Source organism: Lepus europaeus, chromosome X (genome assembly GCF_033115175.1).
Source record: "Lepus europaeus isolate LE1 chromosome X, mLepTim1.pri, whole genome shotgun sequence".
Lineage (NCBI taxonomy): Eukaryota > Metazoa > Chordata > Mammalia > Lagomorpha > Leporidae > Lepus > Lepus europaeus.
In genome coordinates, this window is record NC_084850.1 from 1,794,767 (window position 1) to 1,820,987 (window position 26,221).

Here is a 26,221-nt window from a genome sequence, read left to right on the forward strand (position 1 = left end):
CCCTTCGGCAGGTGCTTCTATTTGCAGCTTCATTTCTGTTCCACCAATGTGTCACAGCTTGGGTTTGTTACTTCCTCTCTGGTCTCCCAGGATTTTGCCCTCCACAGCTTGAACCATCACTGATTTCCCATACCTACAAGATAATTCCCTGGAGCTTGGCATCCATGGCTCTTGCACCCTCTTCAGCCTGCCTGACCTCCCATTGCTTCCTGCCCCTCACCGCCCGCCCCCAATCCCAAACCTTGCACTTCTGTCCTTCAGAAGCCTAAGCCAAATCAATGAGTGTCAGACACACCCTTATTTTATGTGCTGTTAAGAAATACAACATGCTACTAATTAAAGTACCACAGGCAATTGACTGTGAGACTGCCCCTTGAGCCTCAACTGCCAACTAGGGCCCTGCACCTACTGTTTTATCCTTCCAGAGCCAATTCAATGTGCCACCTGCCCTGAAGAAGCCATGTCTCCACCCTCTCAACTGATACCACTTGATCACAAATATGTGTATCATTTCTTGCCTGGTACTGCAGGGACTTGTGAATGTCTCAACTCCATTACTCTAAGTGTCTTAGGCAGATCATGTCTTATTTATATTTATCTTACATCTCCCCACACCTAGCAAACTGTCCTCAGGCAGAGGTGATAGTGAGTACCTCAAAATGTCTGTGGAAAAATAAAATGAAATGGTAAGTTTATTTCGGTGTAAGAAATTTTGAAATTCATGCATAATTTTTTTCATAATATGCATTTTCCTTGTTTTTGAAAACTCCTCATATATGCGGCTCGCATTGTGGCACAGCAGATAAAGCCACTGCCTGTGACACTGGCATCCCATATGGGTACCAGTTCATGTCCAGGCTGCTCTGCTTCCAATCCAGCTCCTTGATAATGGCCTTGGAAAAGCAGTGGAAGATGGCCAAAGTGTTTGGGGCCCTGCCACCTGTGTAGGAGACTGGGATAAAACTCGTGGCTTTGGCCTGGCTCAGTGCTGGCCATTGTGGCCATCTGGGGAGCAAACCACCGATGGAAGAGCTCTGTGTCTCTTTATCTCCCTCTTGCTCTGTAACTCTGACTTTCAGAATAAGTAAATAAGCATTTTTAAAAAGAAAACTCATACGCGTAGATTTCAAATTTTTTTGCACCAAAATAAACTTATATTTTTGATCCTATTTTCCATTATCTTTCTGAAGTACCCCTGTATTCCTAAAACAGATACTGCATGGGTTGCATCAGACTGTCATTTTATTGCAATGTTGCCAGCTATCTCCCTGTCCTTGGGCACAGGTGGATAAAAAGAATTCTTAAAAATTACATTTCAGTTAATCTGAGAAGAAACCAGGTTCTGTAAGACCATCATCAGGAATTAAAGAAGGCTGGACTACTACATGTCCTTTGGAAATTGACTAGAAGGAGTCTATGCATGCGAGAGCAGGAAGTAGCCCTTTCAGTAGCGAAAACCCCAAGGAGATAAAGGTGGCTCTCTCCTCTCTGGTCACTGCCAATCAGCCCCAGTTCCCACATTAAGATAGGAACTAAAAAGTTAACATAGCATGTCACTGGGCCACTTCACTATGTTGTCACTAGAAATGACAATAAGACCCTATTCATAAAGAGAAGCACAGATGGACAGACCAATAGGAAAGGTTGTAAGGAAGCGAACAACCAGCAATGCTTTCCCCCCCAGGAATCCTCATCCCCAGGGATTAGGAGGATCACATTTAAGCTTGTGTTTTTTCTTTCTTTAAATATTTTGCTCTAAACTGTGTCAGATGCAATGTATATCTGAAGTCTCACCCAGGTGTTTACAACTTCTGCTTTTCTTCTAATAGTCCCTTCAATAGTCTAGCAGTTTGTAAGCTAGTATTGGTTTGCATGGGAACAAATTTGGTTACCCACCCTAAATCAGTAGATGGGTTGTTTATTCCTTATAACTGCCTTGACTATGTAAAATGACACTGGAATGAAATGGGTGACTTCCAAGGTGTTCTCTGTGATAGGAAATTCAGGAGAGAAATAGGGAGCGAGAACAAAACAGTAGAATATGAAGCTGCCTGCTTAAGACATTTAAGTCCAGTCCTATGAAGGAAGGAATATCTGTTGTTTTTGCCACCCTCAAAGTCATACAAGGGGCAGGTGTGCTTTCATCGAACCATCAGGAAGAGTCATACACTCAGAAAAACTCATTTGAAAGCTGTTAGTTCATTGGCCCACAGGGGAGACAGTTATCGGTCCCAGGTCCCTCACTTGACTCTCCGTAGGTGGTGGAAGCTCTGCACAGTCTTCTCCACAGCGTCGTCCATGGTGACCAGGGGCCGATAGCCCATGGCCTTTTTGGCTCTTTCGCAGCTGTAGTAGTGGAATGTGCCAGCCAGCGCGACCCGCATTGGTGTGAATGTGGGCTGCAGCTGGATGACAGGACTGACGATCATCACCAGCAGGGACAGTAGGAGGGCCAGGTAGTAGGCCACCCAGTAGGGGATGTGGTACTTGGGGGCCTCATAATTGAGGCCTGTCAGGATGCGTGACAGGAACATCCAGAAAGGGATGGGTTCATCATTGGTAATGTGAAAGGCCTGGTAAGAGAACAAAATGTTAGAAATACCTCATAAGCTTGGTGTGTGCATGTGTGGGGGTGCTGCTGAGCAGGCCACACTTGAAACTTGGAGCTCAGCCCCAAGCAGCTGGCACAGCACAGAACTCATATTTTCGGAAAGCAGTGGCTATTCCATTCCCCCCATCCACCACTCCAGCTGTTCTGTAGGGTGGCCCCAGAATGAGGCATACATTCAGCCCATGCAGACTGTATCCTCATGTGCTCAATTGTCACAGGATTTCATGGGGAGTGGTCTTAGCTTTGGTAAGTGGGCCACATTATGGGGCAGAGAGGGAAGGCAATGAACGTTGTTTCTGTGGGCCAGGGTTTTAAGTGAAGCTTAGACTGCACTCAGGCAGCTATATTTGTTAATCTACTAATTGATAATTATGGTAAAACTAATCTTATCTTGGATGTAACAGATGGGTGGGGACAACAAAAGATAACCAAGCTCATCAGCTTCCAGATTTTGGCTACCCTGAGTGATGTGATTCTTTCATTGGTATATGTTCCCCCCAAGAGGGCATAAAGTGGATCTACCATGACACCAGGTCACAGGGCAAAAGCAAATCCCATGGCAAGGAGAAGAAACAGGAAGAAAGGCAAACATGTAGGGGCTGGATGAGGCATGTTCTTTACCTTCCCACCAAGGGCTTCATCTTTGGAGAGGTGTTCTGCAGCCAGGATGTGTCCATGGACCACGTTCTCAACGAAGGTGAAGTCCACCAAGTTCTCCCCATTCCTGCAGGTGCACAAGAAATGGTTCAGTCCATGCTACGAGCCCCTGTACACAGGGCCAAAAATCTTGGTATTTGAGAGACTATGCCCTGCATGAAAGTTAGTATTTGCTTTGGCAATGCCAGCCCCTGGCATACCAGGATACCCACAACAGCTAAAAATGTGCAGCAACTGCAACTCCTGGGACATTCAGGGGTAGTAGAATATTTAAGGATCAATCAGTGAATCTGAAATCTTGGTGCCCTGCCCACCTCATTTGAGTGTGGCCAACACTGGTGCTGTTTGCTCCAGCTACAATCTGGGTAGCAGCTCTTCAACCTCTTCCCAAGATATGCTAGGTCAGTCTTGCTTTGGTCTTATGCTTTTTTTTTAACCTGTCTCTTTATAATCTCTCAAAGTGAGAAATCAGGGCAGCAGTGAGGCTTAGTAAGAAATTGGGAAGTGGCGGAAAGCACAGGGATGAGAGGGGGAAAGGGAGGAGGGAGAAGAAAGAAGTGAAGAAAGAGAAGATATATTTGGGAGACAGCCACACTCTGCTGTCTCCTGTGGATGTCTTACCATCTGCATGTTCCTGGAGGAGTAATGTAATGCTCTGGACCCGTCACTTCTCCTCTGAGCCTCAGTCTCCTCAGTTCCCGAACAAGAACACATATATTTTCCCAGCCTACCTGACAGGAGGCCAAAACTCATGTTCCTTTGGAACTACTGAGTGTGACCTTATTTGGAAATAGGATCTTTGCAGATGTAATTAAGTTGGGGTGCTACCGCAGTGGGTTAGGTCCTTAATGCAATATGACTGGTATCCTTATATGAAAAGGGAAATCTGAACACAGTTTGTGAAACTGGAGGCAGAGATAGGAGCAATACATCAATAAGTAAGGAATGCCCAGGATTTCTGGCAACACCAGAGGCATGGAACAGATTCTTCCTCAGAGCCTAGAAGAAACTAACCCTGCCAATACTTTGATTTTAGACTTCCAGCCTCCAGAAGAACTTTTGTTGTTTCAGGCACTAAGATTGTGGTAATTTGTTGTATTCCCCAGACCCCCATTCATATGTTATAATCCTAACTCCTATTATGTTGGAATTAAGAAGTGCGGCTTTTAGGTGGTCAGCAGGTGATTCATGAGCTCCTGAATGGGATTAGGACACATCCAGGTACCATTTAAAAGGAATGGGCCCTCACTAGACACCAAATCCACAGGTACTGGGATCCACAACTGCAAGCAATACATACATTTCTGTTGTTTGTAAGTGAACCAGTCTCAGGTATTCCATTCTAGTAGCCTCAACATATAAGACAAGTCACGTAAGAAATGAGGGACAAAGCTGTCTGGCTACTGACAAAGTGCTCTGTGAATATGAGAGATCCTGTTCTGCAGCCATCAGGAAGAGTGGAGAAGAGCAGCTGGGGGCCTACTCACCCAATCATAAACTTCATCTTGCCATTCCTGGCTGCCTCAATGAGGATGGGGACCAACTGTGGGTCCCTGGGTCCGAAAATGCCATGAGGGCGGATTGCTGTGGTTAAGAAATTCTTCTCAGGATCATTGGCACTCAGGACTGCCTGTAGGAGAACAAGAGGAGTGTGTCCAATGCAAACTCACAGGTCTGAGCCATGACATACGGGCCCCTCCACTAGGAGACAGAGAGGTGACATGCTCTGTTGGTATGCAGGTCATCAAGCAGCACTCTACCCTGGCTGACAACCCACATCAGGCACCAGTATAATTCTGAGTTACCTCTCTATCCCATTCACCCTCCCAAATCTGAAAATACAGGAGAGATAGCTAGGTAAAAACCAGGAAGCTCAAGTCAGAAGCCTGGGGTTTGGGTTCAAAAGCTAAAATACATAAATGCAGCCAAAAGATGTGCCTTGGCAGAAGTTTGTGGAAAAGACCCAAGGGTTGTAGCCATGGACCTCCGATGGGGCTGGCATCACCACAAGCTATGGGCATGGCAGAACTCAAAAACTCGAAGTACAGCCACAAGCCACACATTTCAGTCAACAGTAGACCATGAACAACAGTGGTTCCGTACAGAAAATCACCTACTGATATTGTACCTGTCTTAGTTTGTTTATGTGTCCTCTATGATGTTTGCACAATGAGAAAATCATCAAGAATGTGTTTTTCAGAACATGTCCTGGTCGTTAAGTGACACATGACTTTACTGAAAAACATGTTTTGTCTCAAAAGTAAAAAAAACAAAACAAAAACAAAACACCTTCCTGAAGGATTTGTTACATCATTGCTAAAAACAAGAATCATAAATCATAATGGTACTTAACCTAACAGGGCTGTACACTGGCTAAACAAGATGACCCATGGCAATCGCTTCAGTATATGTACATGTATAGTTACTGTTTTATTGCATGACCTAAGATTTCTACTCCAAGGTGGCAAAATGCTTATGCATGTTTTGGTTCTAGCAATTTTAAACTATTGGTTGATTCCTAGATTCGTAACCCCTTTGGTTTATTATCAATATGAAGACTTTAAACCCAATAGCAGGTGTCAATCTTGGCTGAAAGGTGACTATCAGTGAGCCATTGTTGGAGTCCACAGTCATATATAGACTTTGTTGATTTCCAGTTGTGCACTCAAAAAAGTCATTGCAAGTGAGTTACCTATAGTCTGAGTCTCAGCTACCACATGGAACTTCTGGGTCTAGATGGGCTTCATCCCAATGTAGGGGTCCCAGGTACCTTGGATGAGAGTACACAGGGTCTCAAGCATGGCTGAACTTCTTACAGGGCCCAGAGAAAGCTTTACTGCTCCGTGGATCTAGTCTGAGCAGGTGAGAGCTCCAAGGAGCAAGATGGACTATCCAGAAGACAGAACTCCAGCTGGCCAAAGGCTAGACCTCCACTCTCTGGTTTTCAGAGGTCCTCATGTCCTGATGACCAGTTCTGCTGGGACTTTCTGAGCTGAAGGCATAACCAACGGTGCAGAGGCAGCTGCCTGTTAGGCAGCCAGTTCAGTGCTAAGCTCCAGTTCACTGTGTCTTGGCTTTGAAAGGATGCTTCAGTGGGTACAGCATGCTGAAAATACCTGGGAGAGGAAAACTCACAGCAGCCCAGGTAAGGCAAAATGTCTGCAGCTCAGGACAACCTCAGAGTATCAACATCCTGCACCTGGAGCCAGCAGCTGTCAGGGTCACTGGAGCCCTGGCAGCCTGAAGGCGTAGTGGCTACTGCTCCACCCAGACTGCTGCTGAATCCAACCATCCAAAACTCAAGTGCCTCTTGAGGATGCTGGTTTGCCAAGTGGAAAAGTACTATTACTTAAAAAAGCCAGATCTTTCTGTTTATTTTTTAAAAACGGAGAAGGCAAGAGTGCTATTAGGAAGGTATGTTCAGCCAGAGCTGTGCCTGCACACTGGGGATCATCACAAATTGCCCCTGGTTTCTGATGCCCACAGCCAGCAAGCAAGGGTGTATGGCAGGGTGGGGCGGGGTTGGATGCATAGGCTTTGGAGACAAACTGTGTGGTTCAGGTACCTACTAAGTTCTGCATGGCTTCAGGGAGGTTCTGGATCTCTCCGTGCACCAATGTCCTCATTTATAATCTAGTGACCCTAACAGTACCCACGAAGTTTAAACAAGGTAGTTCCTCAAAAATACTCAGAACAGTGTCTTGTTTCATTAAGCTATTATGTTCTTACAAATATTTTTCTTAACAATATACAACCTTTAGATGGCTACCCAATCAATTAGCTGTAAGGTACATACTCTCTCTTGTAAGATCTTAGTCTCTGTGTAGTAGTCAATGGGTTTCACGGCATAAGGGAGGTCTTCAGTTCCATTCTTGATGTCATTGCCCTCAAAGACGACACTGGCACTGCTGGTTAAAATGAGTTTCTGGCGGGAGAAGATTTTTTAAAAGATAACAGTCAGGAATTATCACTGTTCAAACTGACCAACGGTTGCCTATGAAAGAGAATGAAATGGCATCTCTTCAGTAGCCTCATATACAAGGCACTGTACAGACTGCTTGGTGCCATGCCTGTATTGTTAAGCCTTCTTAAAATAATCCAAAGATCACCATCTTTTGTAGTTAGGTGGATTCCAGATGCATTATGGTCACACATTATAAAACAGTGGCTTTCACAGTTTTTCTGGTTTGTTTCTATGTTTTTGAAATCTCATCACATCTTAGGGACAGAAGAGACTATCATGGTATCTCACTATGGGAGTGATTCTCCATGGGGGAAAACAGCCCACTGTTGGAAAAAGACCACTGCTATCAGAGCATTTCTGATACCAGAACAATTCTGATACCAACCTTGCTATATGAACACATACATACAACTGCTGAAGAAATTCTGCTCTTATGAGGGTCCCTGGACCCCCAGCCTGTGGTTAAAAGCAGCTCATCCAACAGTGGATACTACTAGCTCAAATCATAGAGCTCTTTACTGTATATTCTTGCTGAGCCAGGCCAGCGGTGATGCCAGGGACTGGCTGATCATACAAAGGCAGTGTGTTAGGAAAGGGACATCTTCCCCCATCACCCACCAGCTCACTGCAGGCTTTTCTGCCAACCACAAGGCACCTGTGGCATGTGTCAGTGTGAGGGAGCTGCTGCATTCAGTGACCGATGGCCTGAAAAAGTGCTCCTGAGCCCAGGATTTACAGTAATGCAGCAACTACAACAGCGTGGGCGTTTGTATGCCCTTAGGTTTGGTTTACCAGAAGTTCCTATTATCTAAAAGTATACGCAACTTATTTTGTTTTGTTTTTAAATATAATCAGGGTCTGGAATATGGCTTGGAAGTTACTCATTTAAACACAGAGTTACTATATTTAGCAATTTCACTTCTGGTATATACTGTCCAAAAAATGAAAAGTGGGGACTGACACAGATATTTGTACAACCAAGTTCACAGCAGCAAGATTCACAATAGCAAAAAGTAAAAACAGCACAAATACACATCAATAGATAACATAAACAAAATGTGGTCCATCTGCACAGTGGAGTATTATTCAGCCTTAAAAAGGAAGGAAATTCTGAAACATGCTGTAACATGGATGAATCGAAGATGGCATGCTGAGTGAAATGAGTCAGTCACAGAAGGAGGTCCCTAGAGCAGTGAAATCCATAGAGATGGAAAGTTGAAAGGTGGGGGCCAGATGCTGGGGGGAGGTTGTTTACGGGGCATAGAGTTTCAGTTTGGGATGAAGAAAAAGTTCTGGAGATGGGTGCACAACGTGAGTGGGTTAGTGTCAGTGAACTGAACACTAAAAATGGGCAAATTGGTAAATTTTATGTTCTATACATTTTATCATAGTAACAAATACAGCAATGTCTGAATTCTGCAGCTTCTTCATCAAAGATTGATAAGCCTTAGGGGCCTCACATGATTGATCTATTTGTACACAGACTAGGACAACTCCAAGTGGCCTCAGCAAGTGGCCCTTCAAGACACCAGTGACTTAGGGGGCTCTAAGAAGTGACCCTGGTGAGGCCCCAACCATCACATGTTCCTGACAGCACTCACTCCAGCTTTCTCCTTACCTGAACCCCAGCTTCTTTGCAAGTTTCAATGACATTCTTGGTGCCAAGGTAATTCACCCTATAAAAGAGTTCCTTGTTGTTACTGGATGGTGGGGGCGAAGCGCAGTGGAAAACTGTGTTTACGCCTTTCAGAGCTGGGTACAGGTCCTGGAAAAGCAAACAAAGACAAAATAATCACTCCTGCTTTGGACAGGTCACCAGTCTTCTCACATTCTCACTCTCCTACAATCTGTGACTTGTAGGCCTTCTTGCCTTTTTATAATTCTGCAATTGACACAGAAAAACATTCTTGCAAAAGACTCAAACAATACGGAAGGAAATGGGCTAGAAACCAAGTTGGTCCTTTAATTACTCCCTCCCCTTTAATAAGTTGCCAATAAAATAGGGGCTTGGGGCCTCAGAAAACTGTGGGGCCCACACGGAGGCTGCATCTCTCTGGGTGTTTGGGATACCTGGGGGGAAGGGTGCGTGAAACTCCCCAGGAAGGAGAGCTTACAGATAGAAGTTATGAATCATGTGACCCAAGTCCTAACCATTAAAGATGATGGAACTACCAACGCCCAGCTGCATTCCTCCCTGTGAAACTAGATACGACACAACAACCTGAAAGAGATTTTAAAATAGGCATGTGTAATTTACTGCGAAAAGGAACCACAGCTCCTATCAAAAATGCTAACTGCAGATCTGTGGCAGGAAATGTAAGATGAAGCAGGAACACCTTGGCATACCAGAAGTAAGGAAGCTCACCTAGACTCAGTGGTCATTTTCGAATGAGTCATAAAGAAGCTGCCACTGGCCAGAGGGGATGATTTGATCACCAGTAAGAATAAGGACTTTTTTTCCTGAAACTGGTCAGCAGACAAATAATCAAATATCAAATCTACATATGGTACAAAGATTTGAGCTGCTAAATGAAGAGAGAATGATAGCATGTTACCTTTTTGCCAAACCGTAATTCAATAACAGGATTTAGATATGATTCATGACTTATTTGTGTAGATTCATCAACTGATGTTTTGCCAGTTTCCTTTCTATACATACACACATGATTTTGTTAGGAAACCACTTTGCCTCTCAACTCTTTACTAGGTATCTCCTAAGAACAAAGACATTCTCATGAATAATCAGAAAGCAATGTTCACACTCAGAAAATTCGAAAAGATATGACACTCTCATCCAATAATTACTGCATATTCAAATTTCCTCAGTTGTCCAGATTATATCCTTTATAACCACTTTAATTTTTTAAATTTTCTGAATTTTATTTGAGAGGCATACATGAGGGAGAGGGGAGGAAGGGAGAGAGAGACAGAGAGAGAGACAGACAGACACTCTCTATCAACTGGTTCACTCCACAAATGCCTGCAATAGTCAGGATTGAACCACTTTGAAGCCAGAAGCATGGAACTCACTGAGTCTCCTATGTGGGTTGCAGGGGCTCAAGTACTTTAGCCATCACCACTGCCTCCCAGGGTGCCCATTACCAGGAAGTTGGATTGGAAACAGAGCCAAATCTCAAACCAGGCACTCCAATGAGATCCTAACTAGCATCTTAAACTGCCAAATACCTACACCTAGTTGTTTCTATCTTTGGGTCTAGGATCCAATCATGGATTATACAACAGTAGTTCAAAACATTTGTGGAAAAATGCAACTAAAAGTTTAGTTTACTTTGGTACAAAATATTGACATCCATGCATAAGAGGGGCCTTCAAAAAGTTTATGGAAAATGCATATTATAAAAATCAAACACATGGGACTGGCGCTGTGGCGCAACGGGTTAAAGCCCTGGCCTGTAGCACCGGCATCGCTGATTCAAGTCCTGGCTGCTCCACTTCCAATCCAGCTCCCTGCTAATGTACCTGGGAAAGCAGTAGAAGATGGTCCAAGTCCTTGGGCCTCTGCACCCACGTGGGAGACATAGAAGAGGCTCCTGGCTCCTGGCTTTGGATCAGCCCAGCTCTGGCCATTGTGGCCAACTGGGGAGTGAACCAGCAGATGGAGGACCTCTCTCTCTCTCTCTGGCTCTACCTCTCTCTGTAACTCTGTCTTTCAAATAAATAAAAAATAAATCTTAAAAAATATTAAAGAAAAACCAAAAGAAACAGGCATGGATTTTAAAATTTTGTGCATCAAAATAAACTTGTCTTTTCATTTTCCAAAAACTTTTTTAAAAAGATTTTACTTATTTGAGAGGTAGAGTTATAGATAGAGAGGAGAGACAGAGAGAAAGGTCACTATCCACTGGTTCACTCCCCAAGTAGTCCCACAGGGTAGAGCTGGGCCAATCCAAAGCCAGGAGCCAGGAGCTTCCTCCAGGTCTCCCATATAGGCCATCTTCTACTGTCTACCCAGACCATAGCAGAGAGCTGGGTCTGAAGTGGAACAGCCAAGATTCAAACCAGAGCCCATATGGGATGCTGGCACCACAGGTGGAAGCTTTAGTCTACTACACCACAGCGCTGGCCCCTCCAAAAACTTTTTGAAGTATCTTCATATTCAGTCCTCATATCTCTTCTATCTCATTTAAAAACATATTTTATTTACTTGAGAGATGCTCCCATCACTCTCCAAATACCTGCAACAGCTGGGCAAAGCCAGGAGCTGGTAAGTCAACCCAGGTCTCTCCTGTGGTTGGTAGGGACCCAAGTACTTGAGTTATCACTGCTGCTTTCCCAGGGCACACATCAGCAGGAAGCTGACTTGGGAACAGAGCTAGGGCTCGAGCTAGGCACTCTGATATGGGGCACAGGCATCTTAACCACTAGGCCAAATGCCTGCCCCTTCTTGTCTTATTCTGGAACAATTCGCTGTGTTTTCTTTTTTGTCTTTTGTAACAGTGCCATTTCATTTTTTCAGGAAGTCAGGTTTATAGACTGCCCCTCAACATTTACATTTGCCTATTTCTTCACAATTATATTCAGGCTGAATAGTTTTGGCAAGAATACCATATCACTGATGTTCTGGCCTTCTGAGAGCATTATCTCAGGAGGCCCGAGTTTGTTCTACTGTTGGTGACATTAAATTGGACCATTTGGGAAAGGTGATGGTTGCCAGATTATGGCCATGGAAAATGTTGCTTTTATCTTTTGCAATCAATAGGAAATTCTACCAACTAATTCCAGCATTTATTGATGGACCTTGCCTGGAATGCTTATCAATGTACAGGTTGCATAATGGTGACATTCTAATACTGATGTCTTTTACATTTATAAAAGATAGCATTCCTCTATAAGGTAGAACTTTCCCTTCCCCTATCCCAACTTTTCAGTATTTCTATGGAAGCATGAATTTTTAAAATTAAATTTAATATAATCCACTAGTATTATCTTTTGTTGAGGCTCAGAATGTCCCGCATTTGATCAGTGCAGGCCCTTCAGGTTGGCTTCTCTGTTCTTTTGACCCATCCTCATTAATTTTGCCCTAAAAGGCATTTCTGTGAACACATTGCTGTGGAGGTGTTCTGTAGCCATGGTTGGTGTCTACAGTCAGCTGCCTTCAGGAAAGAGAGATGATGGTGGATAGTCTAAAGTGGGCTGTGTGCAATCAAGTGGAGGCCTTAACAGCAAAACTGAGGTTCCTGTAGGAAGACAAAATTCTAACCCAGGCCTGTACTGTCAACTCCTGCCTGAGTTTCCCATCTCTCTACAAACTTCAGACTTGCCCAGCCAGCTCCCACAGTCCCATAAAAACAATTCCTTGAATTAAATCTTAGCCCCTGCCTCAATCTCTCTTCTGCTGTCTCTCTCTCCCTCTATACGCCTACCTCTCACCTTGCTGCTTATTACTCTGGAGGACCCTGAGTGATACACAGTAAGAAGCAAAAGGGGTAAAGATGATGAAGGCTATGCATAAGAACAAGAGGACCATGGAAACAAAAGCATTGATGACATGAAGGGTGAGCGATAGGGAATCTGCTAAATGTCTGTGTGGAGTCAAAGAATTGGTGCATAGACTATTGGAGGGCTTGAGCTGGAAGGAAAGGAAGTGGTGCTGAGTGGAGGGCCTGCAACTCAGAGGAAGCACAGGTCATATTTTACTGGTAAAGACAATGTTTGGTTGAGGGAACAACAAGGAGTGAGAAGAGGGCAAGTAAAGGAGAAGTCAACTGGTTAGTTAGTAAGGTCATCTACATGAATACTGAATTCACCAACAATTGTGCCTCAAGTGTTGTTTACAAAGCTGATGTCAGCCAGGAGTTCAAATCACTAAGCAATGAAGTGGAGCAACCTGGTTCAGGTGGTTGTGGATGGCCACCACGAGAAAGGCTGGCAAGGGGGCCGGCGCTGCGGCTCACTAGGCTAATCCTCCGCCTGTGGCGCCGGCATACTGGGTTCTAGTCCCGGTCGGGGCACCGATCCTGTCCCGGTTGCCCCTCTTCCAGGCCAGCTCTCTGCTGTGGCCTGGGAGTGCAGTGGAGGATGGCCCAAGTGCTTAGGCCCTGCACCCCATGGGAGACCAGGAGAAGCACGTGGCTCCTGCCTTCGGATCAGTGCAGTGCGCTGGCCGCAGCGCGCTGGCCACGGCAGCCATTGGAGGGTGAACCAACGGCAAAAGGAAGACCTTTCTCTCTGTCTCTCTCTCACTGTCCACTCTGCCTGTCAAAAAAAAAAAGAAAAAGAAAACATTTCTGTCTCTCACTGTCCACTCTGCCTGTAAGAAAAAAAAAAGAAAAGAAAAGAAAGGCTGGCAAGGTTAGTATGGTCTGATGGTATCTGCCTTCAAAGTTTGAAGGGACTTAAGACAGAGTGAGGGAGAATAGTCTGGAAGTGACAGTGATGATCAAGGAAGGCTTCTACCCTATCTTCAGGGTCTGAGGTGTGAGCAGTGTGGGAGAGAAAATATTCATGACTTTGCAAGGGAAGCAATGCCCTAACAATTCAAAAACAACTATGTGGCAAATGACACCAAAGCCAGGAATAAGAGCCAAATGACAGGCTGGGGGAAGTCATCTGCAATATGTGCAACATGCCAAGAATTTGCACACCAAATAAATCAATAAGGAAAACAAAGTAACCTCGAAGAAAAACAGGCCAAGGTCACAAAAGGAGGAAACATGAGTGCTGATCAACAATGGACACAGTGGCCAACCACCTGATCGACAGGGGACACATGACTCTGAACATCACCCAGGTACCATTTAATACTCTTCGGAATGGCAACAGCAAACAGCCTAACTATGCCCAGGGTTGGCAAGGAAGTAGGACAAAGGGGATTCCGTCCCACTGCTAACATGTGTAAGATTCCAACCTCTAATAAAGTTCCAAATATTAACACCCTTACAACATGGATGACACTTGCAAATAGTATGTTAAGTGAAAGAAGTCAGATACAATGGATGACCTATTATATGATTCTATTGTTATAAAATGTCACCAACAGGCAAATACATAGAGACAGAAAAGTGGTTTCCAAAGCCTGGGGGAAGAGGGAAAAGGAATGGGTATAGGATTTCCTTTTGGGGTGATGAAAACGCTCTGGAATTAAATAGTGTAGAATGGCCGCACAGCTTTGTGGCTACACTAAAAGCCACTGAACTGCATATTTTAAAAATATAAAATTTATGGCACATGAATTATATCTCAATTTAAAAAAATGAATACCTTGTGGCCCAGTCCTCATCTTTTTGGGTAAATACCCTGAAGCAGCAGTTGGCACACTGCAACCCATGAAAATTGTTTGTTAAAACTTCTTTGGTAAATTTGATTGGCATACAGCTACATCTGTTTATTTAAGCACTGACCATGGATGCTTCTATGTTACTGCTGCAAAACTGAGTAGTTGCTTTCTGAGTAGGAATAAGAATGTGGTGGGTGTTTAGCTCTTTCCTATAATGTTAAAAACTTTCAAGATAAGGCATTTTTTTCCAAAGCACAATTCAGCTGGCCTCTGAACACAAGTACCATGGTTTCCCTGCTGGGGTCTGTGGGGATTAAGCAAGGCTGCATGGTCCTTACCTGTTGGTTGCAGAGGTCGCCCAGAAAGAACTGCACCTGGGGATTATCAAACCCTTGGCGGATATCGAATACATTGACAGTGTAGCCCCTTGCCAGCAGCTGCTCCACCATGTGCTGTCCGAGGAATCCAGAGCCTCCGATCACTGTGCATTTCTTGGCCTGCAGAAAGAGAGCGATGGTGGCGAGGATCAGCGAGGTGAGAACTGGAAGTTATGAAGAGCCCAGACTTAACATGATAAGAGCCATCTTATCTGTTTGCTGGAAACTTCCTTAGCCAACTTGGAAGCATTAAAGAGTTCCTGTGTTCAGTCACCAGTGTAATCTCCTTTCCTGGGATCAGTGAGGAAGGGAGAGAGACAGCAAACAATACTGGGATAGACTGGTTGGGTTTCATAACAAGATCCATGCTTTGTATTATTTGGTGAAAGGAAACTAAATGACCTAGGATAAAAACTGGAAAGTCTGAAAAAAATACAGAAATGTCGGTGCTGACACCATGGCATTGTGGGTAAAGCCACCGTCTGCAATGCTGGCATCCCATATGGGTGCCAGTTCAAATCCCAGCTGCTCCACTTCCAATCCAGCTCCCTGCTGATAGCCTGGGAAAGTAGCAGAAGATGGCCCAAGTCCTTGGTCTCCTGCATCCACATGGGAGATCCAGAAGAAGCTCCTGGCTTTGGATCGGTCTGGCTCCAGCCAGCCATTGTGGTCATTTGGAGAGTGAACCAGCAGATGGATGACCTCTTTCTCTCTCTCCATCTTTCCCTCTCTCTGTAACTCTGCCTTTCAAATCAATAAATAAATTTTAAAAAACCCACAGAAATGTGGTACTTTCTTGCTTCTAGTAACTGATCCTTTGACACTTCTCTAAGGCAAAAAAGCGCCAGCCATTTAAGAGTTTGCACTTAGGGGCCAGCGCTGTAGTGTAGTGGGTAAACCCAACGCCTGCAGCACCGGCATCCCGTATGGATGCCGGTTCGAGGCCTGGCTGCTCCACTTCCCGTCCAGCTCTCTGCTGTGGCCTGGGAAAGCAGTGGAAGATGGCTCAGGCCTTTGGGCCCCTGTACCCGTGTGGGAGACCTGGAAGAAGCTCCTGGCTTCGGATTGGCACAGCTCTGGCCATTGCAGCCAATTGGGGAACGAACCAGTGAATAGAAGACCTCTCTCTTTCCCTCTCATTCTCTCTGTGTGTAACTCTGACTTTCAAGTAAAATAAATAAATCTTTTAAAAAAAGTTTGCACCTAACATCACAAAGAAGAAATATAGTCTTCTACTCACAGGAAAGTCAGGGCCCTTTCCTTCCTGATCACAGGGGGACTGGGCCATGTGGCTCTGGGTTCACCTACAAACTGCTTCCTGCCTTAGCCTGGCCATCTAACACTGTCTTGATAGGGTCGCTTTGCTCCTGATATCAGCTTCTTGCTAATGTGCAACCTGGGAAGTAGCAGGTGATGGCTCAAGTAGCTGGATTCCTGCCACCCATACTGGAGATCCAGACTGAGATCCCAGCTCCTGGCTTTGGCCTGTCCAGTCCCAACTTTTGCTGGCATTTGGGGGAGTTAACAAGGGGATGGGAACCCTTTCTGTCTCATCATTTTGCCTTTTGTTTTGCAGTTAAGTGCCTTTTTCAAAGCATTCTTTTTTTTTTTTTTGACAGGCAGAGTTAGAGAGAGAGAGAGACAGAGAGAAAGGTCTTTTCTTTTCTGTTGGTTTACCCCCCAAATGGATGCTATGGCTGGTGCACTGTGCCGATCTGAAGCCAGGAGTCAGCTGCTTCCTCCTGGTCTCCCATGTGGGTGCAGGGCCCAAGCACTTGGGCCATCCTCCACTGCCTTCCCAAGCCACAGCAGAGAGCTGGACTGGAAGAGGAGCAACCGGGACAGAATCTGGCACTCCAACCGGGACTAGAACCTGGGGTGCCGGTGCCATAGGCGGAGGATTAGCCAAGTGAGCTGTGGTGCCAGCCAAATCATTCTTTTTTTTAACATTTATTTATTTATTTGAGAGGCAGAGTTACAGAGAGGCAGAAGCAAATAGAGAGAGAGAGGTCTTCCATCTGCTAGTTCATTCCCCAAATGACCGCTATGGCCGGAACTGTGCCAATCTGAAGCCAGGAGTCAGGAGTTTCTTCCGAGTCTCCCATGTGGGTGCAGGGGCATAAGGACTTGGGCCATCTTCCGCTGCTTTCCCAGGCCACAGCAGAGAGCTGCATTGGAAGTGGAGCAGTCGGGTCTTGAACTGGCACCCATATTTTTAGGCAGAATGTATATGTAAGTGAAGACAAAAGTAGCCACTTATTTTAATGGCTTAAATTTTACTTTCTATAAAGCAATCAATGAGCAGAAGCATCAGACGACATTACCAGAGTGAAAGGCCTTAAGATGTATTTCTTTCTTTATTCACCCACAATTCTGAATTCTTAGTTTGAAGAATACAAAAATTTGAAACTAGATGACAATGGCTATTTAAAAGAAATTTTTTTTTAATTATTTGACAGAGTTAGACAGTGAGAGAGAAAGACAGAGAGAAAGGTCTTCCTTCCATTGGTTCACTCCCCCTAAATGGACGCTGCAGCTGGCGCTGCACCAGTCCGAAGCCAGGAGCCAGGTGCTTCTTCCTGGTCTCCCATGTGGGTGCAGGGACCCAAGCACTTGGGCCATCCTCCACTGCCTTCCTGGGCCACAGCAGAGGGCTGCACTGGAAGAGGAGCAACCGGGACTAGAACCTGGTGCCCATATGGGATGCCGGCGCTGCAGGCAGAGGATTAACCAAGTGAGCCACTGCGCTGGCTCTGACAATGGCTATTTGATGTAACCAATGGAATGTAGATTTTTGGGGCTGCTGAGTAGCAATAAAATCCTAATTTACACAAATTATGAACCACACTTGACAAGTAGCTTCAACCACTGAGGAGGAGTTATTTTGAGCTCTATACAAAAAGTAGGGTGATGTGGTAGCCAATGGGCAACTCCTGAGGATCTTTAATTTACTAGCATTCCCTACCAATATATTTTGCCTCAGTGTAATTACATTATTGAAGTGTGACATCCATTAAGAGTGAATCACAACAAACCTTTGCAGATCTACATTAAGAATACCCTGGGGGATAGAGGCTGGCATTGTGGCGCAGCAGGTTAAAGTCACAGCCTGCAGCACTGGCATCCCATATGGGTGCCAGTTGGAGTTCCGGCTGCTCCACTTCTGATCCAGCTCTCTGCTAATACACCTGGAAAGCAGCTGAAGATGCTTGGGACCCTGTACCCACATGGGAGACTCAGAAGAAGTGCCTTACTTCTGGCTTTGGCCTAGCCATCACGACCATTTGGAGAGTGAACCAATGGATGGAAGATCTCTCAATTTTTCTCTCTCTCCTTCTTTCTCTAACTTTCAAATAAATAAATAAATAGATAAATAAATAAATAAATAAATAAATCTAAATAAAATATGCTGAAGGGGACCAGCATTGTGTCGTGGCAAGTTGGGTCACCTCTTGCAATACAGGCATCCCATATGGGCACTGGTTTGAGTCCCAGCTACTCCACTTCCAACCCAGCTTCTTGCTGGTGCACCTGGGAAGCAACAGAGGATGGTCCAGGTCCCTGGGCCCCTGCACCCACATGGGAGAATCTGGATGAAGCTCCTGGCCCCTGGCTTCAGCTTGGCCCAGCCCTAACTGTTGCGGCCATCTGTGGAGTGGACCCATGGATGGCAGATCTCTATGTGTCTCTCCCTCTCTCTGTAATTCTCCATTTCAAATAAATAAAATAAATCTTTGGGGAACAAAAAAAGAACCTCCTGGAGGCCTTACAACAGCTGGACTCAACAATCCCTTCAAGTCCCTCCTGAGATTCATCAGCTAGGTCTCATGGGCCTTGTAACTGCCACAGCTGCCATCTGGAATGCTGCCACCCTTCCAGGAAGCATAGTCTAGACTACTGGAGGCCAGCAGTCTAGAAGGCAAACCAAAGCACCTAGCTGACAGTTACTGCCAGATGTGTGAGTGAGGTCACCTAGGAACATATACCTCAGGGGTCCCCACATGACAGCAGCTGCATGAGTAAGCCCAGGGGAAAGGACCTCCCAGTTGGGTTAGGCCAAACTGCAAAGCCATGAGCAAAGAAATGGCTGTTCTTTTAAACCACTATTTTATTTTTTAAAAAAGATTTATTTTATCTATTTGAAAGGCAGAATAGGGGGGCAAGGGGGAGGGGAAGAGGGAGAGAGGGAGAGGGAGAGAGAAAGGGGGGAGGGAAGGGGTTCTTTCATTTACTGGTTCATTCCCCAAATGGCCTCAACAGCCAGGTCTGGCCCAGGCTAAAATCAGGAGCCTAGAACTTCATCTGTGTCTCCCATGCAGGTGCAGAGGCCCAAGCACCTGGGCCATCCCCTGCTGCTTTCCCAGGCACATTAGCAGGAGCTGGATCAGAAGTGGAGCAGCCAGGACTCGAACAGGTGCCTGTGTGGGGTGCCAGTGTCACAGGCAGTGGCTTAACCCACTGTGCCACAACACTGGTCCCTAAACCACTATTTTCTGATGTTGTTTGCTATACAGCAATAAGTAACTGATACATCTTAAAGATATTTATCTTATATAAAAAATCTCCAATACTGATTTAATAAATGTACTAGATACAATTTTTAATTGCCAATGACTTGCTAGTATGCACACGCTTGACTTTCCTCTTATCTGATTTTGGCTAGGCTTTTTTAAATGTCAGTACTTACTTCAGGAACGTCCTTTGTCAAGTGTGTCTGGGTGTCCAGGTCTTTCGGGGGCTCACCAACTTCTTGATCCATTTTAGCATAAAATATCGTTGTGCTGGCAACTAATTTTTCTCTTGGGAAAAGATATATTTAGAGAGAGACATTAATGTGCTACAAACCAACACATCCTTAGTTGTTCTAGGTGGATGCCATTCCCCATTTGAGCAGCACTCAGCTATCCTGCAATGTAGGCTGCTCTCTTAGAAAGGGGCACTTGCTGGGTCCATAACTCACCAGATACTTGGCAAATAACCCGACTTCCCACTCTGCCTCTGATCCACTCCAATATCCTTTGATGCACTGTAGCTTTCCCCACAGCACTCCATTATTCCCACTGTACCACTTACTCTCAATTTTTCTTGTGGTCCTCATTAGATGGTGGCAGGGCACAGGCCTAGAAAACCTACTGTTTGTGAAAGCCTTGTTCAGAGAACATTATTTGGTGAGGAGGCAGCAGGTGTGCTGCTGGCACTGGGGTCTCAAATGCTATGATTGCTGCAGGTTACCCCATATCATGAGTTGTACACTCCTTGCCACTCTTACTGGGGGCTACCAGGTGTCCCTGTCAGGAATGATGTTGAGTTTGTGGGCATATCAAAGGCCAAACTGGCCTTCTGATGGATGTTAGGAGCCTCCCTGTCTGATAAGGTCATTTGTGGGGAGCTTTTTTCTGAACTCATAATGGAAACTATGAGGAAAATAAATTTCAAAACTTGATTTTCCCAAGCCTGCAGTTCTGTGTCCCATCCTCCCACTCCTTATCTTGCAGTCTCCTTCACACTGGCAGGGACCCTTTCAGCAGCTCACCCCAAACAGATGTGGCTGAGATTTGGCTCATTTGGTGCAATGTGGATCAGCACCAAGGTAGCTGAAGAATAAGGATTTTGATGTCTTGCACCGAATCTTACGAACAGAGCACGGGTTCTGCCTGTCTTGCTGCTGCCATGTCTTGGATATGCAACACACTCACACATCTGCTGAACTCAGGGCCATGTTGTATGCATGCATATCCATGCCACACACGCCTACAGCCACTTAAGATGTAGGGGCTTTGCCTGGCAAATGGCTTTGTGCTTTGTATGATGCTGTTACAATCCTGAACATCAACTGCTGGCTTCTGTCTCAGTGTCCCCAGACACTCTAGGAAACATGAACAAGCATGAAGGCAGATGGCATTTATGGGTATCGGGTCTTGGCCCCCCCATGGCCGTTACTGACCCCTGCTGGCAGGGATCTCAGGACTGTGTGCCTGGGGCCAAGACCATCTCCTCCTGCCCACTAGTCAAGAAGCAAAGGAAAAGATGTTCAACGTCATGAAAGAAATGAAAATCAAAACCACAATATGGTACCACAAACTACAGTGCTATAGTTTGGATGTTGAATGTTCCTCCAGAGACCCATGTATTAAAGACTTGGCCTGTAGGGTGATGCTATTTGGAAGTAGTGGAACCTTTAGGAGGTGAGGTCGTGCCCTTGAATGGTAGTTCTTGCAAATTGGTTGTTATAAAGGCCAGAGTTTGGGCCTACATACTCTCTGCTTCCTGGATCACTGTATGATTTTTACTGTATGCACTCTGCCAGCTGCCATGGGCCCCTCATCAAAGCCAAAGCCTGTACCATGCTGAATAGATGCTAACTCTCCAAAATTGTGAGCTAAGTAAACATTTAAGCTAGCTGCTTCAGGTATTTTGGTACAGTGATGAAAAACTAAGATATATGGTTATTACAAAAACCAGAAAATAGAAAAATACACATGTTGGCAAGGATGTGGAACAACTGAAACCCTCACATACTGTTACGAGGAATGTAAAATGGTACAGCCACCATGGAAAACAGTGTGGCAGTTCCTCAAAAAAATTTAATTCAGCATTACCATCTGATCCAGCAATTTCACTTCTGGGTATATTCCACACCCTTACCCTCACCCCCAATTGAAAGCAAGCACTTAAACAGATTTTTGTGCATCCATATTAATAGTAGCTTCATTCACTGTAGCCAAAAAGTGAAAGCAACCCAAGCGTCCATTGATAAGATTATTAGATAGATAAAATCGATACAGTGAATATTATTCAACCTTAAAAAAGAACATTCTGACAAGTTACAACATGGATGTTCTTGAAGGATGTTTTAAAAATTGTATTTGTTTTCATTTCATGTGAAAGACAGAAAGAGAGAGAGAGAGAGAGAGAGAGAGAGAGAGAGAGAGAGAGAATATCTTCTATCTGTTGGTTCATTCCCCAAATGCCCACAACAGCCAGGGCTAGGCCAGGCTGAAGTCAGGAGCCTTGAATTCAATCCAGATCTCCAATGTGGGTGGCAGAGAGCCAAGTACTTGAGTTATCACCTGCTGCGTCCCAGGGTATGCATTAGCAGGGAGCTGGAATCAGCAGCCAGGGGGCTGGTGCTGTGCACAGTGGGTTAAGCCATCTCCTGTAGTGACAGGGTCCAATATGGGCACTGGTTTGAGTCCAGGCTGTTTCACTTCCACTTCCTGGCTGTTCCATTTCCTCCCTGTTAATGCGCCTGGGAAAGCAGTGGAAGATGGCCCAAGTCCTTGGGCCCCTTTCACCCATGTGGGAGACCCGAAATAAGCTCCTGGCTTCAGCCTGACCCAGTCACAGCTGTTGCAGCCACTTGGGGAGTAAACCAGCAGATGGAAGATCTCTCTCTCTCTCTCTCTCTCTACTTTTCTCTCTGTAACTCTGCCTTTCAAATAAATAAATGAATCACTACAAAAAAAAAAAAGAGTGTAGGCAGGATTCAAACCTAGGCACTGTGATATGGGATCCTAAGCGGTGACTTACCGCTATGCTAAACACCTGCCCTCCCCCTGCCCTCAATGTTACCCTCTGTGAAACAAGCCAGGCACAGAAAGACAAGCAGTGATTCTACTCACAGAAGGTCCCGAGAGGAGTCACAGTCAGAATCAATGAATGGCGGATGCTAGGGGCTGGGGGAGGCTGGGGAGTTAGTGCTTAAGGGGGACAGAGTTTCAGTTGGGAAAGATGAAGTTTTCTGGAAATGGATGGCTGTACAGCAGTGTGTATGTGCTTAAATGCCACTGAACTATACATCTAAAAATAGTTGATGGTACACTTTCTGTTATGTCTATTTGACCATACCCATGCGCAGAAAACTAGCTCTGAACTATTGAAAGCCTCCTCAAATCATTTGCCTTTAGCATGGTAGGTCTTACACTCTGTTAAAAACTAATATGTGTATCTACTATATACACTGGGACAAAGTTTTATACCACCTTTTGCTGGTGAAACCCAAGCCCCCTGTTCCACTTTTGGGTGAGGGGAAGAGGCTTGCTGACAAGATCTGATGAACAGAGAAGTGAGAGAGCCCAGTTTCCTCCTTCCTCCTGGGGAAAGTTCCCACCCACTCACTACCAGAGAAAAATGGAGGAGATAGTCTGTCCATTTCAAAGCAGAGAGGGATGAGGGTGTCCTTGCACAGCCTCTTTGTAAAGGAGAAAGGTCATCCATACCCTACTTTCCATGCTGTTCTGTGCTGGAAGCTGGATTGTGGCCATCAAAAGCTCATCATTTTTGGCTGTGTGTGAACAACTCTGGCCTAAGCAAGGCTGTGCAAACAGGACTCCAAGCAAGAAGCACTTTCCTCCAAACCACCCAAGCTGTAGAGTGTGGCTAGGCAAGGAAAGCAAAGTAACATTTTTCAGATGTTTTGTTGGGTTCCTGATATGGGGAACTAAGCCTGGGATTCTGAAAGAGGATTCCCCTTTCTCCTGTCAAGCTGCACAAGACTGGGTCTGAGAATCTAGTATAAAGGGTAGGATTTGCCCAATGCAGACACAAACACAAACTTTCATTATGGATACCTTTCTTTCAGAAAACACTGCAAAGCAGGAGTCCTGGAGAAACAAAAGCAAGGCCTCCCTTTGAGAATTCACAGATGCGATATGGGGGAGAAAACCACGCAGGTTAATATCACTGAGGCCTCAGGTTAGCCCTTACTACGCTGGAGCAATCCAGCTCAACCTCATCCATTCACACACTTGCCACGTCCCTGTGTTTTGGTCAGTGGTTTGTATGTGCTTGTTTGGTTACTTGTAGAAGACAGAAAGTCCCTAGCTTTGACTTGGGGGCGGGCCACTTGGAAGCTCATCAGCAGGCCTGTGAGCTTAGCATATGCTGTTCCCTCTGCCTGGAATACCTTCTGGCCCCTGTCCATGATGAGTTCCTCCTCCTTCATGGCATGGCTCCACCTTCCTGTCACTGAAGCCTTCTCCCCCTCCCCAGGAAAGGTGAGCTCCTTCCTCAGCACCTGCTTGTGCTCTCACGCTAACACTGAGCACACTGCATGATGCTTTTTCTCACTCCCATCTTGGCCCACTAAGGCTGGGGGCCCCTGCCTGGAAGAGAGGAGTGCCTACACTTATGGAGACTCACTGTGCAGGGCAGGAGACAGGGGGGCCTCACACTTGTGCAACTCTGTAACTGCTGAGTCAGGTGAGTGCTGGAGGCCTCACAGGAGCTAAAGAGGGTGTAGGCAACCTAGACATTGCATAGCCAGGGCTGGGAGGGGCAAGGTGATGGCACAAGCCAGCATGTTCTGCTAACTGTAACAAAGTGTGTCACACTGAGTGTGATGCAAGATTTGGAGCAAAGTTCAGAACATGTAGTGACCATGTGCCACTGGAAGTGGTAGGCAAGGCTAAGTATTATGATCAGAAAGGTTGTTTTGGCTGCAGTGTGGACAAGGGATTTTAGCTAAGCCGAAGGCTTCAGGCATGCTAGGTAGGGGGCAAATCTGAGAAAAGAACTCACATTGCCTCCAGACCTGCTAAATGTCAGACCCTTTTATGCAGGAGAACATTATCTCGTTAAGATCCAAAAAGCATCCAGTTAGTTCTGATTTCATTCAACAGATGAAACATTGAGGCTCAGAGAGGTCAAGTGAGTCATCGAAGGTCACACAGCCTGGAGAGAGCTTGTGTTTGCTCCTTCTACTTTGTTAAATTGCCACCCCACAGACTGACTGGGAAGCATGGTGTGAAAAGACATGAAGCTAAAAGGGTTAGCAGGGGCTGAGCTGGGCAGGAGATTCATACGGCCAGCTGAAGGTTCTGAGTTTTACTCTGCAGTTATGAGTAGCCTCTGAAGGTTTAAGAGCAGGGGTAGATTTGACCAGAGCTATTCATGGCAGCTTTTAACCTGGGGATGCAGGGGCCTTCTCATCAGTCATCCAAACTGCCTACAGTGTACTCCATGTCTGATGCAGGCACTGAAGCACCAGCAGTGAACAAAACAATGAAGTGTGCCCTTGGGAAGCCTGCTCTCTAGAGAAGGGGCAACAAAGAACGAGGTAAGTAAGTACAGAGTGACAAGTACTATGGGGAAGATGTATACTGGGAGTATAGTACTAACTAAGGTGCTTTGGGTAGCCTCACCAAGGAAGCTGAGCAAAGACCTGGAAGGGTGAATGATACAAGAGCAGCAGGAAGAAGATAGAGTAGCTACAAAAGTTCAACGCAGGAATGTGCCTGGCACTTGAGGCCCAACAAGGAAGCCAGTGTCCTGGGGAGAGAGGGGGAGTGCAGCGAGCCAGGCCAGAAGAGGAGAGCAGTTTGGAGGTTGAACCAGGGTTAACAGACCACGGTGGGAACTCTGGCTTGTACTAGCTGGGAGGCGGATGATAAATGCTACAATTGGGAAAGGAATACAGGTGGAAAACAGAAAAGAAATGGCATTTAATGGGCAGAACCGATAGAACTTAGAGACTAGATACAGGGGAGAGGGCAGGGAAAGTTAAACATGAACACCAAGTTTTGAACCCAGTTCACTGCTGTAAAGAGGAAGAGGGCAAAAAGCAGACACTCCTCTTAAGGTGTGCTAGGATGCCTCAGGCCTTTGGAAGCCAGAGAAACCTCTGCTCTGTCCTCTGCCTCCCCGAATAACCGCCTGAATGCCGCATGAGTAGTAAAGCTGAGAGCCGCGGAGCTGTCTTAGGAGGGTAGATCCCGGTCCTTTTGCAGTTTCAAGTCAGCCCTTACCATTACTCATGCTCCCTTGGAGATCTTCTTCCACAGTTCCCGTGACTTTGCTCACAAGGGTGTCTCGGCCTGGAGTTCTCCTCCCTGACTGCCTTGAGTGTCTGTCAAAAAGAGTGTATTTTGAGACAAGTATGAGGAGGAACCTCCTTCACGTCGTTCAACACCCCTTGTCAAGGTCTCCGACTCACCGTACCGGGCTGCTCCTGGAACCTGCTGTATTCTTCTGGCACAAAGGACTCTCTCAAACAACCAGTCTACGTGCCAGATGTCAAACCCTCTGCGACGACACTCAGCACGCCCCTTCCCCTGTCAGGGTCTCAGCTATCCTGTGAGTAAGTACAGTCCCAGCTCCCACACGAAGGTCCTGGGATCTTTCTGATGCCCTTGTTCCTAAATCAGTCTTAGGCCAGACCAGAAACAACTGCCACTCAGACCGCCCCGCCTAGTCCTTCGCTCGCCCGCCCTGCCCTGTCGCCGATACAAAGCGGCTTCCGAAGCCTACAAGGCAACTCTTACCCTTCGGTCCGTAAATGTCCCCCAGTCAATCTCAGCTAGCCCGCCGCCGGCATAGAGCGAGCTCCAGCCTAGGAAGGCCACCCTTTTTTCCCCCGCCTGTGTGAGCTGAGAATC

The 26,221-nt window shown here is 45.8% G+C and overlaps 1 protein-coding gene across 1 annotated transcript; it reads right to left on the reverse strand.

Moving 5' to 3' along the window:
* Nucleotides 1-1,224: 1,224 nt before the first annotated feature.
* NSDHL (NAD(P) dependent steroid dehydrogenase-like) lies at nucleotides 1,225-26,221 on the reverse strand. Its single transcript, XM_062182944.1, has 9 exons — nucleotides 26,108-26,221; nucleotides 25,592-25,692; nucleotides 19,534-19,645; nucleotides 14,808-14,966; nucleotides 8,851-8,997; nucleotides 7,065-7,193; nucleotides 4,756-4,898; nucleotides 3,233-3,335; nucleotides 1,225-2,573 (listed from the first exon to the last, which is right to left on the reverse strand). Exons 3-9 carry the CDS (start codon nucleotides 19,603-19,605, stop codon nucleotides 2,241-2,243), a joined length of 1,086 nt encoding a protein of 361 aa, XP_062038928.1. The 5' UTR covers nucleotides 19,606-19,645; nucleotides 25,592-25,692; nucleotides 26,108-26,221; the 3' UTR covers nucleotides 1,225-2,240.

Coding starts and splice junctions, on each gene's coding strand:
- NSDHL (XM_062182944.1), bottom strand. CDS start 19,605: ATGGATCAAGAAGTTGGTGAGCCCCCGAAAGACCTGGACACCCAGACA. Junction 7,194..8,850: donor GCAAAGAAGCTGGGGTTCAG/GTAAGGAGAAAG, acceptor TTCTCCCGCCAG/AAACTCATTTTAACCAGCAG. Junction 2,574..3,232: donor ATGAAGCCCTTGGTGGGAAG/GTAAAGAACATG, acceptor TTCTCTTACCAG/GCCTTTCACATTACCAATGA.